General features: G+C 49.2%; 1 protein-coding gene across 1 annotated transcript in view; it reads left to right on the top strand.

Moving 5' to 3' along the window:
* igsf9ba (immunoglobulin superfamily, member 9Ba) overlaps positions 1–15448 on the top strand; it is an 86689-nt gene that overhangs the window by 7725 nt on the left and 63516 nt on the right. Inside the window, exon 2 of the mRNA XM_056283979.1 lies at positions 13908–14105. Within this exon, the coding sequence (XP_056139954.1) occupies positions 13908–14105 (198 nt within the window). The remainder of the gene's footprint in view (positions 1–13907; positions 14106–15448) is intronic.

Raw genomic sequence — 15448 nt, 5'->3', positions numbered from 1 at the left:
CCATGTATATATATCGTCATATCCTATTTATGAAAATATTTCCAGGTGCACGCCGTCCACACACACACACACACAACCAAAGTGTTCGCTAGATTTGCCAAGTTTCTACTCAAGAAAGGATATTGTGCATCCAAAGGGAAATTAAGTTGCATTTCCTAGTCCCGAACACGTCATGGCATAGTGTTTTTTTTTGGGGGGTGTGCGCAGCCACCCTAGAAGCACCTAATCCCAAAAAGAAGCCTGACGTCTGAATAGCGACGCTCGCGGTGCTGGTATTAAACGCTAAGCTAAGGGAACGCTAAGCTCAACCCCCGAGTTTTCCCTCTTGGTCAGGGACCGTGTGGGGGAGTCAGGGAGGGATGAGCGGGGAAGAGGAGGTGGGAGAGAACGAATGACGGTGAAAGACCTTGGGCGCTGCCGGTCTGGTGGTTCAGGTTTAAGGGGTGGGTGCATTGCCTGGACTGTCGGGACGGATCGAGCAGCGCCCGCTGTTCATACCGCGTGCTGAAGAGCGGCACTGAGTAATTTACTGATATTGAGTAAACACTTTCCCCCCCCCTTAACCAGCTGTAATTATACCAGTCATATGAAATTGCCAGTAAGTGCTATTAGCGGCAGTGTTGTTCTCCGTGTGATTAATTTAAAACACCTTCGGGTCATAGCTAAAGAATTTATGACCAATTTGAAAAGATTGTGGGGAGCAAATGAAAAAGAAGAAGAAAAAAAAAAAAACAACGACTGAATCATTGCTGGCTGAAAAATATTTCAGTGACTTATGGGCCCCTGGCAAAGAGCTGGCCCCTGTGCCGTGCACCTCTGGCCATGTGGTGTCCAGCGTTGTTGGTTTGCCCTTTGGACCGGCTGGCAAGCTAAGCTTATTTCAATCCCCCTCTCTCAATCTAAGTCTCTCTCTCTCTCTCTCTCTCTCTCTCTCTCTCTCTCTCTCTCTCTCTCTCTCTCTCTCTCTCTCTCTCTCTCTCTCTCTCTCTCCTCTCTCTCTCTCTCTCTCTCTCTCTCTCCTCTCCTCTTCTCTCTCTCTCTCTCTCTCTCTCTCTCTCTCTCTCTCTCTCTCTCTCTCTCTCTCTCTCTCTCTCTCTCTCTCTGTGTTTGTGCCCTGTGCTGAAACAGGTGTCAGCACAATCATCGCTTGCCTAATTGGGCCTCGCTTGTCCGAGGGGGGGAGCTGTGCCAAGGGCCAAGAATGAAGAGAGTGGCTGGCCCCTGTGCCGTGCACCTCTGGCCATGTGGTGTCCAGCGTTGTTGGTTTGCCCTTTGGACCGGCTGGCAAGCTAAGCTTATTTCAATCCCCCTCTCTCAATCTAAGTCTCTCTCTCTCTCTCTCTCTCTCTCTCTCTCTCTCTCTCTCTCTCTCTCTCTCTCTCTCTCTCTCTCTCTCTCTCTCTCTCTCTCTCTCTCTCTCTCTCTCTCCTCTCTCTCTCTCTCTCTCTCTCTCTCTCTCTCTCTCTCTCTCTCTCTCTCTCTCTCTCTCTCTCTCTCTCTCTCTCTCTCTCTCTCTCTCTCTCTCTCTCTCTCTCTGTGTTTGTGCCCTGTGCTGAAACAGGTGTCAGCACAATCATCGCTTGCCTAATTGGGCCTCGCTTGTCCGAGGGGGGAGCTGTGCCAAGGGCCAAGAATGAAGAGAGTGGGCTCAGCACCCAGGGCTTGTCCTGATGGAGATGTAACGGGAGATGACACTGAGGTCACTGTCTAGTCAACTGAATGCCACCCCTTAGTTTAAGCAACAGCGGGCAGCGAGCAGCCTTTGCTGGGCGGCATAAAAGCAGCGGCCTGCTGGTCTGCATCACGACTGTATGCATGCGTTGTTGTGCCGAATGGATGGATCAAGTCACTGACATGGGGGTCGGGCGGTGATGCACTGCTGTGTTTATGAATGAAGTCTTGCATCTACAGTGGATGAGTAGCTGAGTGGAGATAGCATGCCCTGCTAAGTGAATGTTGTGTGTGTGTGTGTGAGAGAGGGAGAGGAAATATGGGCAGATGATGCTGATGAAAGAGAGAGGGAGTAACAGAAAAGTTGCAGGGAAGCGATGAGCACCTCGGTCATGTGAAGTCTGTATTGGCAGTAACCTGGATATGTTTTTCTTCACCTCTACCGCCTACTGGACATGGTTAGTCTGTTTAGATGCAGTGTACACACTTACATCCTACGTATTTCACATGATAGTCATTGAGTTTTCACTGGGAGTGACGAAGAAGGACAGGATTAGGAACGAGTATATTGGAGGGACAGCTCAGGTTGGACGGTTCGGGGACAAAGCAAGAGAGGCAAGAGACTGAGATGGTTCGGACATGTGTGGAGGAGAGATGCTGGGTATATTGGGAGAAGGATGCTGAATATAGAGCTGCCAGGGAAGAGGAGAAGAGGAGGTTTATGGATGTGGTGAGGGAGGACATGCAGGTGGCTGGTGTGACAGAGGAGGATGCAGAGGGCAGGAAGAGATGGAAACGGATGATCCGCTGTGGCGACCCCTAACGGGAGCAACCGAAAGTAGTAGTAGTAGTAGTAGTAGTAGTAGTAGTAGTACTAGTAGTACTAGTAGTAGCAGTCAAACTCCTTGAATGTAAAACATACCTAGCTAATAAAACAGATTCCAATTCCGATCATGAGAAAGCGTGTGAGGGGATGGTCGTCAGTTGCAGTCTTTGGACCAATTCTTGAAAATGCAAAAGGCGGGACTAAAAAATTCCTTGAGACCTGAAAAGTTTCCCATCCACCGGCCCCTCCGACACGTCCTGTGAGCGCGCTTAAACAAACACACCACAGTAACAGTACAACCTATAGTCTGTGTACTGCAGGATGTGTTTGATATTAGCCAGACTTTTGATGGCCTTTTGGTTGTGGTGCTACCCCTGACGGAGACCGCCCGTCGTTCCGAAACCCCAGTCGCCCGAAAAACGTCCCGTTGGACCGAAAGCCCATTTGTGCGACAGGCCGTTATCCTGAAAACAAAAGCCCGCTGCTCCCGAGGCCCGTCACTCTGAAAACACACACTCCTGTCATACAGGCGCATGCTGATGGGAGCCTGGGCGCACAAATTCACTTTAGCGTTCACACGTTCACTCACAAAGCCACGACAGAGGAGGTCTTCTCTAATAGCCCTGCGACAAGTTGACAACGCCACTTTACACAGCCTCCTCCTCAGGCTGCCGCTCTGCAGTGGCAGTAGCCTGTGAATTTTCAGCCACGCGGTGGAAGCTCAGCTTGTTGTTGTTGCAGCTTTTCTGAAATTTGTGCGCTTAATCCAGGCTTGGCATCCCCAGTCTGCAACCACCTGTTTCGGGTAAGAGAGTCGATGACGTGTAAACGCCACAACACATACCGACGTATCGCCTGTTATATTTACTGACGGGGCGCGAGGGCGCGGGAGTTTCTCTCAAGTACTCGCAGGCTTTAGGTCCGTGCAGATGCAGTGTTACAGCAAACCCCCCCTCGCGGCTGCAGGAGTGGAGTCATGGTGCCGCTTACACAGTTCAGCGGGAAGATCTGGGAAGTTTGGGGAAAACAAGCTATACATTAAGGATGAAACCAGCACAAAAAAAACAAAAAAAAGATGCATTAAAATTGTGGGATAAAGGTCAGATTACATAATGCGTGTATTTTTACACATGACAGTATTGAAATGTTAAAGAAAATTAAAATTTGAGCAAACAGAATGTGGGGTACTTTAACGAGGGAGCATTAAATGAAATGATGTAGCTGGAAGGGCAATTAGGTTGATTTCTAAAGGAGTGTTTTTTTTTTTTAAATAATTCAAACAATCTGATTTTTAGGAGGCGTTTCAGAACAGTGGCGTGACTGCAGTTAAAAGGTGTGATGACGTGTGAATTCAAACCACTACAAAACCATAAATGTTGCACGTGCGTCTGTTGAGGACCTGGAACAGTGCAGGAAGGAAGGACCTGGACAACCCAGAGCACAAGTCCAGCTCCTGCCGCACTTCCTCTGTTAGCAAAACGTTGTTTTAAAATCCTCTCGCAGGGATTTCACTGTCTTCTTACGCCTTCTTTCCCGGTCCTGGCATTTCTTAAGTCCCCTTCCTGTTCCTCCACCTTCTCCTGAGCCTCGGTTAACTTTCTTTTTTAAACCTAAACTGGGTCAAGGGCATAATGCTGACGATCCTGAACAATATTAACTTTATAATAACTTAAACCCATTCTCCTCATTTAATAAATGCCACTGTAATATAAGCCCAGCAACCTGCAAGAGGCGTTTAAAACAACAGTTGTGGAGAGCTCGACTCCTCCAGGCCTTCTGACAGCTGAACGCGAACATCTGGACATCCTGACAGCTGCTTTGCGTCACTTCCTGCTCCACCTCGATGTACTGGGCACCTGGAGATGACGTAAATTACTTAAGTCATTAGGAACAGTTTCTGACAGTGTGTTGTAACGACCAGGGATGCCTAGACTCGCTAGCTCTTGGCTAACGGGTCGGAGCCTTCAGTCGACCGGTTAGCGCGGCCGCTACCGGGTAGGGACGGACATAGCAGACAGCAGTGAGCAGCATCAGAGACACATCTGGCTTTGTGAAGGGAGACACAGGAGGGGCCGTTACTAGTTTAGATCTGAACAAGGCATTCGATAGGGTAGATCACGGCACGCGTGTCAAGGGTTACCGACCCCTTGTTGAACCGCGGTTCCGCGTGTGGTTTGTCCGAGTAGAGTTGCCGTACCACCCGGATCAACGACAAACGATTCGATTGGTTCCCATCAGTTGTTGATGGGACACTTCTTATTGTGACACCGCAGCAATGGCAGCGGTTCACCTCAGCCAGGACCCAGCACATGCACGAAAAGGTGCCGTTAACGTCAACATGTCGTTTTTTGCGCTGGATCTGTAATTGTGGAAATAAATAATATATTGTTTTAAAGAAAAAAGCGAAGTAGCCCGGGCTATGCGGGTTCGATTCCCGGCTGCGGCAGAATTCACCACAGTATTTTTATTGTTGGGTTCAGTGGGCGTTACGCACGTGGTAGTGATAGATTACGATTATATGACAAATGGTCATTTGCTGCATAGAAACAGTTGCCAGTGACGCTAAATTTGCAAAGACGGTGAGGAAATGAGCAAAATGGCGCAGTGGTTGGCGCGGTCGCCTCACAACAGGAAGGTTCTGGGTTCGAGCCCCGGGGTCGTCCTCTGTGTGGAGTTTGCATGTTCTCCCCCGTGTCTGCGTGGGTTTCCTCTGGGGGCTCCGCTTTCCTCCCACAGTCCAAAGACATGTAGGTCAGGTGAATCGGCCCTACGAAATTGTCCCTAGGCCATACTAAATTGTCCCTGGAGTGTGAGAGAGAGAGAGAGGGAGAGAGACAGAGAGACAGAGAGAGAGAGACTCTGACTGCTGGGATAGGCTCCAACACCTTCGGTTCGGATAATGGATGGGTGGATGGTGAGGAAATGTCAAAACTGACGGGATGGCTCCTTCCTTTAAATGAGTTGTCTGTCCAGTCCTGGCGAAGTCTTCTGACGTGAGAGGACATGTGCAGACGGCCGAACGATCAGTTGGCTCAGTCCGCTGCTGTCAATGTCTTCTGGCTTTATGGTTTGGGAACCAGCCCACAAAACAAGGCCACCTGAACAACGCTGTGCAGCTCTGCATGTTCTTGTTAGCACAAAAGTTAGCTGTTACTGAGTGTCACGTTATGCCACGAAACAGCTTTAAAGTGGATGGTTTGGGACTGCTGAACACAACAACACTTACAGCGACACAGCTGAATGACAAATAACATTTTCAGCATCTTGCTGATATATTACTTTCATAGAAATGTTCATCTTCGTTTTCTTTACCTGACATAAGCTAGCGTTAGCTTAACTCGGTATCAGTGCAGTCACTTACATTTACGTTAGTTTAAAAGTAGGATTACTTATTGTGATGCGTCAAATTCAACACAACACTGAAATATTGTAAAACCAATTCTCACCGGTGACATGCTATTCTCTGTCGCTTATTTTTTGGCATTTCTGTCGTTGTGTTGAGTCTTATCTTTTGCAAAAGGCTCACCCGGTTCTTTGATTCAGGTCGACATAGGCAAATAATTTCAATTTCAATTTTGTTTGTATAGCCCAATATCACAAATTACAAATTTGCCTCATCCTGTCCTTAGACCCTCTCATCGGATAAGGAAAAACTCCCTAAAAAACCCCTTTAACAGGGGGAAAGAATAGGAAGAAACCTCAGGGAGAGCAACAGAGCGGGGATCTCTCTCCCAAGACGGACAGCGTGCAATGGATGTTGTGTTCACGCAATTTACATAATACAACATTGAAAGAGGAGAACAGAATTAGAATGGACATAAAATTTATGAAGAACATGATGCGCAGGATGCCAAGCAGTGTCCACGTGCCAAGCGAGCAGTCCAGGACCCAAGCCACGCGACCAGCATCATCATGTAATAAGAAAAACTTAGGTGAGGAGTGGAAGGGCAGGCAGCATCCAAATGGCGGCCGCCATCACCAAGTCAGACGACTTCTTGCCGGTTCGGTGTCATTTTATTGGCACACAACTAATAGTTCACAGGTAATGTGGCAGCGCTGGAGACGTACCCTCGGTGCAACCGGGAGTCGTCTACCAAATAACAGAAACGCATAGTGATATATACTAAAACAACAAGGCGTGGTTCTTTTTCAGAGACAGGTGTGATCTTCTTTTTTGGTTTCCCTTCGTCACGGTCGATTACGTTTTCCTTGTGTTGTTTTGCATGTGTAGCACCTGTCCTTATCAGGTTTATGTGCATGGCGTTCCTGCTTCAAGGCCGTCCTAATCAGGCCGGCGTACACGGCGTTCCTACTCCCAGGCCCAGCTCCTTTGTTTGGAATATCCAAAAGCGGCACAAAAGTCTGTTATCTTTTACTGTTGGAACGGGTCAGGACCCCTGAGCAAGATGGCGGCAGTAGAGACGCATCTCACAATCCCGGATTCTTCGCCCATCCATTATCGTGACCGCTTATCCTGCTGTCAGGGGCGCGGGGATACTGGAGCCTATCCCAGCAGCCATTGGGCGGCAGGCGGGGAGACACCCTGGACAGGCCGCCAGGCCATCACACAGGGCCCACACACACACTTTCACACCTAGGGACAATTTAATAGTATTGACCTGACCTACATGTCTTTGGACTGTGGGAGGAAACCGGAGCCCCCGGAGGAAACCCACGCAGACACGGGGAGAACATGCAAACCCCACACAGAAGGTTGGAGTACCCCAGGGCTCGAACCCAGGGCCTCCTTGTTGTGGGGCGACTGCGCTAACCACTGCGGCACCGTGCTGCCCCGGAATCGTCATATACGTGCATATATCTATGGTCGCTGCCCGAGCTTAGTCCACCCCCCATAGATGTGAGTCTCGCACGCGCATCCGTAAACGGTTTACCCGGCTTTACTCTATCATGAAAATAAAGACAAGGTTAGGTTCGGACCAAAATGGTCGCCTAGCCCCTTTTGGCCCTTTTCTTTTTGGAAAGTGCAAGTTCATATTAGACTAGGGTCTGCCTAGGAGGCTGCACATCCACAGACTGGACAGGCTAAAACGTTTTTATGAGGTAGATTTTTTTTTAGCTTGAGTGCTGCATATTAAAAAATGTTCTCAATATTGCCGCTCAATCGACTTGGGCGACGTGCAAAAGCCTTATAATGGCAGGAAAAACACTGGGTTTTTCTCTCCGTGTGTGTGTGTGTGTGGTATCTGTCCGCTGCTAATCTCTCATACTACGGGGCGCTGTCAGCCTAATAATTTTTGTGCACAGTTATGACTGTATGATAAGGATCTGTCATGGTTGCGGTGATTCAAACCCTTTGGAAAACCTGTTTTATACTGTGATCGAGAGCTGCCCTCCTCAGCTGCTTTGTCCCCTAAGTCCGAGCACCGGAGAAGGAGCGATACGCCTGGCGGAGATCTGCACTACTCAGTGCACTCTAATAGTTGATTGTGGTTTGAGATGCTGGCAAGGCAGTAAATTCAATTTAAAAAAAAAAAAGTAGGCTAGTTTGTATCTATGATAACAATTATGTTGTTTTTTTTTGGTTTTGGTAAAACCCACCAACGGGGTGAACATGGCAGCAAAAGCCGCCATCAGGTGTCAAAGCTTTAACATGCTGCATGTGTACGCCTGCAGCAGGCGCCCGTTATCGGGCGTGGCTTTGTTTCTGCGGGAACACCGGCGGTACGGATCCCGGATCAGCAAGGTTTCTGCATGCGTAGGCTGCATTCGCCAGCATGTGCAGCACCGCCCAAGTGTGGCGTGCGCCAACGACGCGCTACACTTCCAACCGTGGAGGTTTTGGGTGCAGCTGTCGTTTTACGAACCGAATGAACGCAGGTGTGCAGCAACCTACAAGTAAACCTCCCACCCTGCCCAAACACACACACACAGAGACACACATAAACACACACACACACACACAGACACAGGCAGTTCTCTGTTGTGACCTTCAGCTGCAGGCTGGCATTCAATTACCGCCCTGTCAGTGGCCCATCCAGCCCAGTGGCTGCACGTCCTTGAGATTCCCTCTCTAGCCCTCGTCTGGTCTATATTCCATTACACCCTCTACATTGTGAGGTCTGTCCGGCATAATTCGGTGCTCACATCCTCATCATCGTGAAGCATATGCGTGCGCACACACGCACACGCGCACACACACACTTTTCAACTCTGATTGTCTTCCGCTAAATCTCTTGAGACTCGAGAAGCGGCAGCCCCCTCTCATCTTTCTCATAAGCCGAACGGGCGTAGTTTCCACACCACCAGCGGGTACAGTAATACCAGAATTTAGTTTTACATGTGGAAATATTTTAACGATGTCCCAAAAAAAAAAAGGGGGGGGGGACTGCGGCACCCTGGACCCAGAAAATTGCATCCAGTTTTAGTCGTAAGTCATCTTACATGAAACTCCGTGAGATCTGATGTCTTCTAACGGTGCTTGCACAGGAAGTTACCGGGTTTCACTGCTGTCAGAATATTTCACGGGACTTTGTTCTTCTTGATTATCGCCTAAAACTGCCTCGAGAGTCTGTTTACAAATCTGATCATTACTGCGGGCACGGCGCGGTGTAGTTTCCACGGAAGAGGCCCTTATTAGCACTACTACTTGAAAAAGCTGTTGGCAGAAGTGTCCCGCTGATTTTAACTCCTCGCTGTCCGGGCCGCTCTGCTGCGATGAGTCATGTGCCGGTCCAGATAGACGGTGGCGATGGGCTCGCAAGAGATGTCTGCAAAGTGAGCAGAAGGAAACGGGCACAGCATGAGTAGCTGGCAGTGGAACTGCGAGCAAACTTGGGTGTTTAACCTATGCCAAACAATGAGGGATTATCCCGCTGTTCTCGCACACAGAACCCACCCCAGATTTAAGATCATTCAACTGTCGTGGCGGGGGCGCAGGCAGAGGAATGTACCGACTGAAAAGTTACCCCTCCACAAATTCACGATCGTCACAACGGTGAATCTGCATCTAGGACGGATACATAGAACGCGCTGGTCTCCTGGACTTACTGCGTATCCGGATGAGATACGCAAAACTCCACAGAGTTCCCGCCTTGGGTTGTCGTGTGGCTGCTTCTCTGCCCACACGCTGCAGTCTGGGTTCAATTTGGTTATTTGCAGTGACAAATAACACCTCGACAAGCATCTCGAACGGTCAGTTGTGTCTTGGACGTGTCGGCCACTTCGAGCGCCTAGCCTGTTGTGTGCTGGGTAATCTTGGGGGCCGGGCAGGGGAAAGAGAGTGGCGGCTTGTACCAAGATTTGCTCGGCTGGCGTCTGTGTCTTATTGAGAGCATAAATATGCTTCCCAAATAAGCCCCCATAAACCCCACTAGGTCACTATGTCTCCATTAAGGAAATGAAAATGGCAAAAGCGGTGACTGGGCCTGTGCTGATTGTCCCCCCCGTGAGGCTCTCATAAAGGGATCGGGGAGTTATTAGTCCGGCAGTATATCATCCGCTGTCTTTGTAGTAATTTCCGTACAAGATCCCCCTCGGTGTCACCAGGACCCAAAAATAATGTCACCCGGAAACGCGAAGCGGTCGAGGCCCTGCACCCTGACCGGTCTGCAGAGCGAAACAGTGGATTTCAGTGGTGCGTGTGGTCGCACCCTGAGGTTTGAGTGTGTGCTTTATATCAAGTGACTCGACTTACTCAGGCCAAACAATATAGCCAGTGTGTCTGATTATAGATGGCAGCCGACTCGCTTTGCAAAGCACTAGAACATGACTAAAGGCAAAACCCGCATAAAAGCGCCACTCCAAGTCTCCCGTTTGCTATGCAGTATCAGCCAGATGCAGGTGCATCGACCAGTTTCCTTAAAAAGGACGAGAATTTGGCTCATCCATCGTCTCCTGATGGACTTACATAGGAAAGTATCCACGATTGGTCTCCAAGCCCTTTGTACATGCACACTTTGGGGTTTTTACTGCGGAAACCGGGATTCGAAACAAGTCGTTTCCATTGGATCGAGTCCCCAAATACTGTGGTCCTTAAAATTCTACTTCATCGAGCGACGTCATTTGGATTTCGGTTCACCTTTTTTGGAGGATTGCGCCTGAAACGGGTGAAAATGTCTGGGAATGAGAGGATAATTGGTAAAATAGATGGATCGCTCCACCCGTAACATGATAATGTCACATTATTGAGATTTTTGAGGCAATATTTGCATTGGGGAGACTGCAAAGACGGGAAGAGGTGAACGATTTGCACCCCTTTGGTGGGTGCTTTTTTTCTCGCGTGTGAGAAAATGAATAATTTAACATCAAGTACAAAACTAAACGACTTTATAGGATGGACTTTGCGGCTATGTTGATTGGAGTTGATTTAATCGGTTTAGAAGCTGCTATATTATGAAGGGGTAGATCCGTAGCTGATGTGAGGCTTTTGGTAAGACTGAAGGGGGTAGGTGTAGCGTTTGTGCGGGCCTGTGGTGTTGTTGTAGAAAATGGAGTCATTGTCCTCTGAGGTGCATCATCGGGTCACTGCGCAGACAAGTTGCAGGGAAGCGCCGTGTCTTCGGTTTATCCCGTCGGCGTCCACGACCTCCCATCTCTCTTCTTCTGTCTCAGCCATTATCCCCACCGCCGACACGTGCTCCACGCCGTGTGCTTAGAGGACCGGTGAAACCCCTTCCCAGTTTACCACGTCATAACGTTTGTGAATGACTGACTAGGACAATTCAAAGTGTATGTAGCACATGCAGCTACGTCACCTTATTCATTCAGTTTTGAAACGTATGGGCAGTGTTAAAGTGGGTGGGAGTTAGCAGGAGCTAGCTTCGTTTTAAAAACATCCTGCAATCGGGTCCCCGTGGTACCTCCGGCTTGGTCGGGCGTCCCTGCAGACACAACTGGCCGTGTCTGCGGGTGGGAAGCCGGATGTGGGTATGTGTCCTGGTCGCTGCACTAGCGCCTCCTCTGGTCGGTCTCAGGGCGCCTGTTCATGGGGGAGGGGGAACCGGGGGGGAATAGCGTGATCCTCCCACGCACTACGTCCCCCTGGTGAAACTCCTCACTGTCAGGTGAAAAAAAAGCGGCTGGTGACGCCACATGTATCGGAGGAGACGTGGTAGTCCGCAGCCCTCCCCGGATCGGCAGAGCAGCGATTGGAACGGCTCGGAAGAGCGGGGTAATTGGCCGAATACAATTGGGGAGGGGACCCCCCCCCCCGGGGAACCCCCCCCCCAAAATCCTGCAAAAGAATCTGCCCCCCCCACCTCTACCTAAGAGCGTGTGAGCATGAAAATGATTGACAGCAAGTAGGGGCCAATAGAGACACCGGCTTACTCGATAGCTGTTGGGATGTCGGAAGAGTTTGACCAAATATTATGAAAGGTGTTGTGAATCGCTGATATCTACTTTATATTTTAGCATTCAGGATTGTGTAGCGTCTCGGGCTGTTTAAAACAAAGACTTCCACAGCCGTCTAATGGTCATGTGGCGCTCGGCGAGTCACGCTCGTGTGTTTCCCTCGGTTGAAGTTGGTCATTAGAGCTAAGTCACGGCTTTTTCATTTTATTTTTTTAACTTCCTGCCAGAGTCACAATGGCAAAGCCCATATCAGGAGTGAGGCCCGTGACCGGCAGACCACGTCGCCACTCCTCCACTTTATAAAAAGTGTAATTTGATTAAATCTGGTCTGTTTCAGTCCAAAAGCTGTGCTGGCTAAATCAAATGAAGTGGATTAACTCTATCACAGGGTAAAGCAGATTAAACTGGTAAACACAATCACTAACTGATGCAGTTGGCCTTTTGGGCCATATGGATTTAGAGATTTCTCCCAATAGAAAGAAGGGATCAAATTTGCGGGTTTTAATTCCAGTGTGTTCAGTTTGAAAGGCACTATGGCAGCTGTCCGTGTTACCATGATTATTTCATATCGGTGTAATAATAATGGTGGAATGCAGACCCGCAGATCAATGACTCCATTAGACAGCAACCTTGCTGTCGCCGGTCTCCCAGCCCCGGCGTTCCCAGGTCTCGCTGCAGACAGTCGTCGTTCCCCGCCTGTGAAAATATTCCGGAAAATGCAAATGACGCCGTTAATGAAAGCGTTAAGTTATTCAGCTGCTGTTTCTCCAAAGTGAAACGTCAGCATGTCTCTTGATCCCTGGAGCGAAACCCCCCCCCCCTCCGTCCCCAACCCCCCCCCCCCCCCCCCCCCCGAGGCGATGGTTGGGTAGCCGCCCTCGCTCCGATGGAGGAGATCCAGCAGATTCAATGAAAGTGGGGGGTGGCAGCTGGAGAAAATCCATGCCCAGAGCGAGCATTCTGCTGAGGCAGGTATGCCGACCTTTCAGTCATCTGATAGGTCAACGCTCGGCAGCGTGCCTGGACATCCGTGGCCAAACGCCAGCCCTGGTAGCGCTCATAGTAAGGCTCGTCTCAGCAAGGCTCGGCGATGATCAATGGAACCGCTTTGGCAGCTCATTTACCGTTACTGTACAGCATGGGCCACAAAGCATCCGCCGACAGATGCAGGAGACGGATGACGACAGGAGCGAATATTCCAGGGGAGGAAGAGCGAAGCTGATTGAAGGGCGAAGGGAGACGGCTCATTCATTCATGTGCATGGTGGTCATTCAGTTAATAGGGGTATTGTAGGAATTCAGGAAATCGTGACCTAGATAGGCGTTCAGGGCATTTCACAGTAGTTTTATTGATACCCCTCATTCTCCACCTATTTGTTGTTAGATATCAGACTTGGGAGGGGGGGTGATTTTTCTTCTAGGTCTGCAAGGATTGAGGACAAAGTCATAGACTGAAGTAGGGCGGTTTTAGTTTTTATAAAGTGCAAAACACACACATACATACACCTTTGCTACTACCAACTGTCTAATCATGTGTTTTCCAAGAGAAACACAATGGATATTCTCCTACATGGGCCCCAAACCTGGCAACCCAAAAAGTATTTTTTAATGAATGCATGATATAAGCTCATTACTGACTTATTAACAATTGAGTGATTAACATTAATGAAGTTATTAGTAAACTCTAAGCCCATAATGGAGCACGGCTTGTTGTAAAGTGCTACCTAGTTATTTGAAGGTGTGCCTATTAAGCCAGCAAATAATGTTGTAGGCTTTATAAACAGCGCTAACACTGTTAGCTGGTGTGAGATATAAGCTCCTCTCACAAATCATCGGAATAGATTTGACTGTCAAAATACGTGTCTGCAAAAAAACGACGCTTGCATGTGCTCGTATGTGCGAGTTTGAGTGTACACGCATGTGATGCCATCACATGATGCGAGCAAGACCCCCCCCCCACCAACTTCCAAACCAAACCTGCACCCACATATCAACGTGAATGAGCACGCCTCCGCCGCACCCCCTCTCATGTTACGTGGCACAGATTTGAGCTGTACAGAGACCTGACTGCATTCGAATCCTCTTGTCTCCCCTCTCAGGTGCCCACGGTGTGAGAGAGGAGCCCCGGTTTGTGACAGCGCGCGCCGGAGAGAGCGTGATCCTGGGGTGTGACGTGTCCCCTCCCCTGGACGGCCAGCAGCCCCCCTATGTGGTGGAGTGGTTCAAGTTTGGAGTGCCTATCCCCTTCTTCATCAACTTCCGCTTCTACCCTCCTCATGTGGACCCAGAATATACTGGTAAGGAGCCACAACACAACACATGGTGTGTCAATACGACAAACAACACACCAGCAACATGATCATGAACAGCAGTAGGCGGCAGTGGGGAGGTGGTGAAAATCTGGTTTGAATCGGTATGGATAAACCTTTTATTCACTGTGTGTTTGGACGGGACTTAACTCTGGCTCGGGGCCGCTTAAAAGCGGGGACCGGGTTAACTTTTGGGGTTCTGATAACGTCTTTTATCAAAGCATAACAACAAGCGTAACACCGCTTCCGGTGCAGGAAGATGGCGGCACGAACTCACGTTTTCAGCGGCCTTACCCAGTACCGTCCATGCAGTGTCTTTGTCCACGTCTGCCTCTAAGTTGTCTTCGTTTGATGGCTGGGAGAGCTGGCCCGGAGCTGTGCCCGAAGAGGAAGCACCGAGGGCGGTCTGAGCAGGATGCGGAAGCGGGGCAGGCTAAGTTAACTGCTAGCCCGTGCAGACTGGTAGTTCCCGATAACACCGAGGGTGGTCTGGCGGCGGCCTCACCTGACGTGGACTGTGTTTTTGGTGTCGTTATGTGGAGTGCGAGGAGGTGTGTAGTTTTTGGATATGTGTCTTTGTCTCTGTGTTGCACTGCTGTGGGCTGGGGGAAAACGATATTTCGTTTCATTTCATGTGCGCAAGTGTCATGAAATGAAATGACAAATAAGTGTTCCTGATTCCTGAAGATACTTGCCTTTATTTACGAGTTTTAGCTCGAAATACTATCGAGCTGTGTTCGCAGAAGAGGTTCAATAGAATTGCTGCATTTATATGTATGTCGTGAGGCAATCCCTGCATTTCCGGGGAGGTTTTGCACCCTATAGCAGAAAAGATGTATAGAGACAACAAGGCTGCTAGGGATCTGATCTGAACAGCGATTGTGTTATCCTCCCATAAGCAATCACACTACGCAACCAAAATGAATTTGAAGGTGATGTGTTAAAGCAGAAAAGTTCCCTGGTGCTGATTTAATCAGCAGATATTGCAGATGCACAGGACTTGGTCTTGTATTGGTGCACTTATGATTATAGTAGAGTCAAGGTACTGGCGCAGCAGTGGAAAGACAGTCTGACCTCACTTGCAAAGGGAAGATGTATAACCCACGTTATACTACACGTCAGTCTGCATTTAGGATTTAAACACTCATTCTCAGTGAACACATGGCGAAGCACTCAGATTTACGTTAGATACCAGTTTCTAGTTCAGCAATTTATGGTCGTTTCCACCAGCGATAATTGCATTCGATGTTCGGTCACAGCGATGAGGGAAATGTCATCGCTGACGTGCTCCTTGTGCCCATCGCCGAGATTTAAATCTTATCGAACTTTGA

Source organism: Lampris incognitus, chromosome 7 (assembly GCF_029633865.1).
Source record: "Lampris incognitus isolate fLamInc1 chromosome 7, fLamInc1.hap2, whole genome shotgun sequence".
In the NCBI taxonomy this organism is placed as follows: Eukaryota; Metazoa; Chordata; class Actinopteri; order Lampriformes; family Lampridae; genus Lampris; species Lampris incognitus.
Note: the sequence above shows the minus strand (reverse complement) of the source record. Positions and strands in the feature narration are given on the sequence as shown.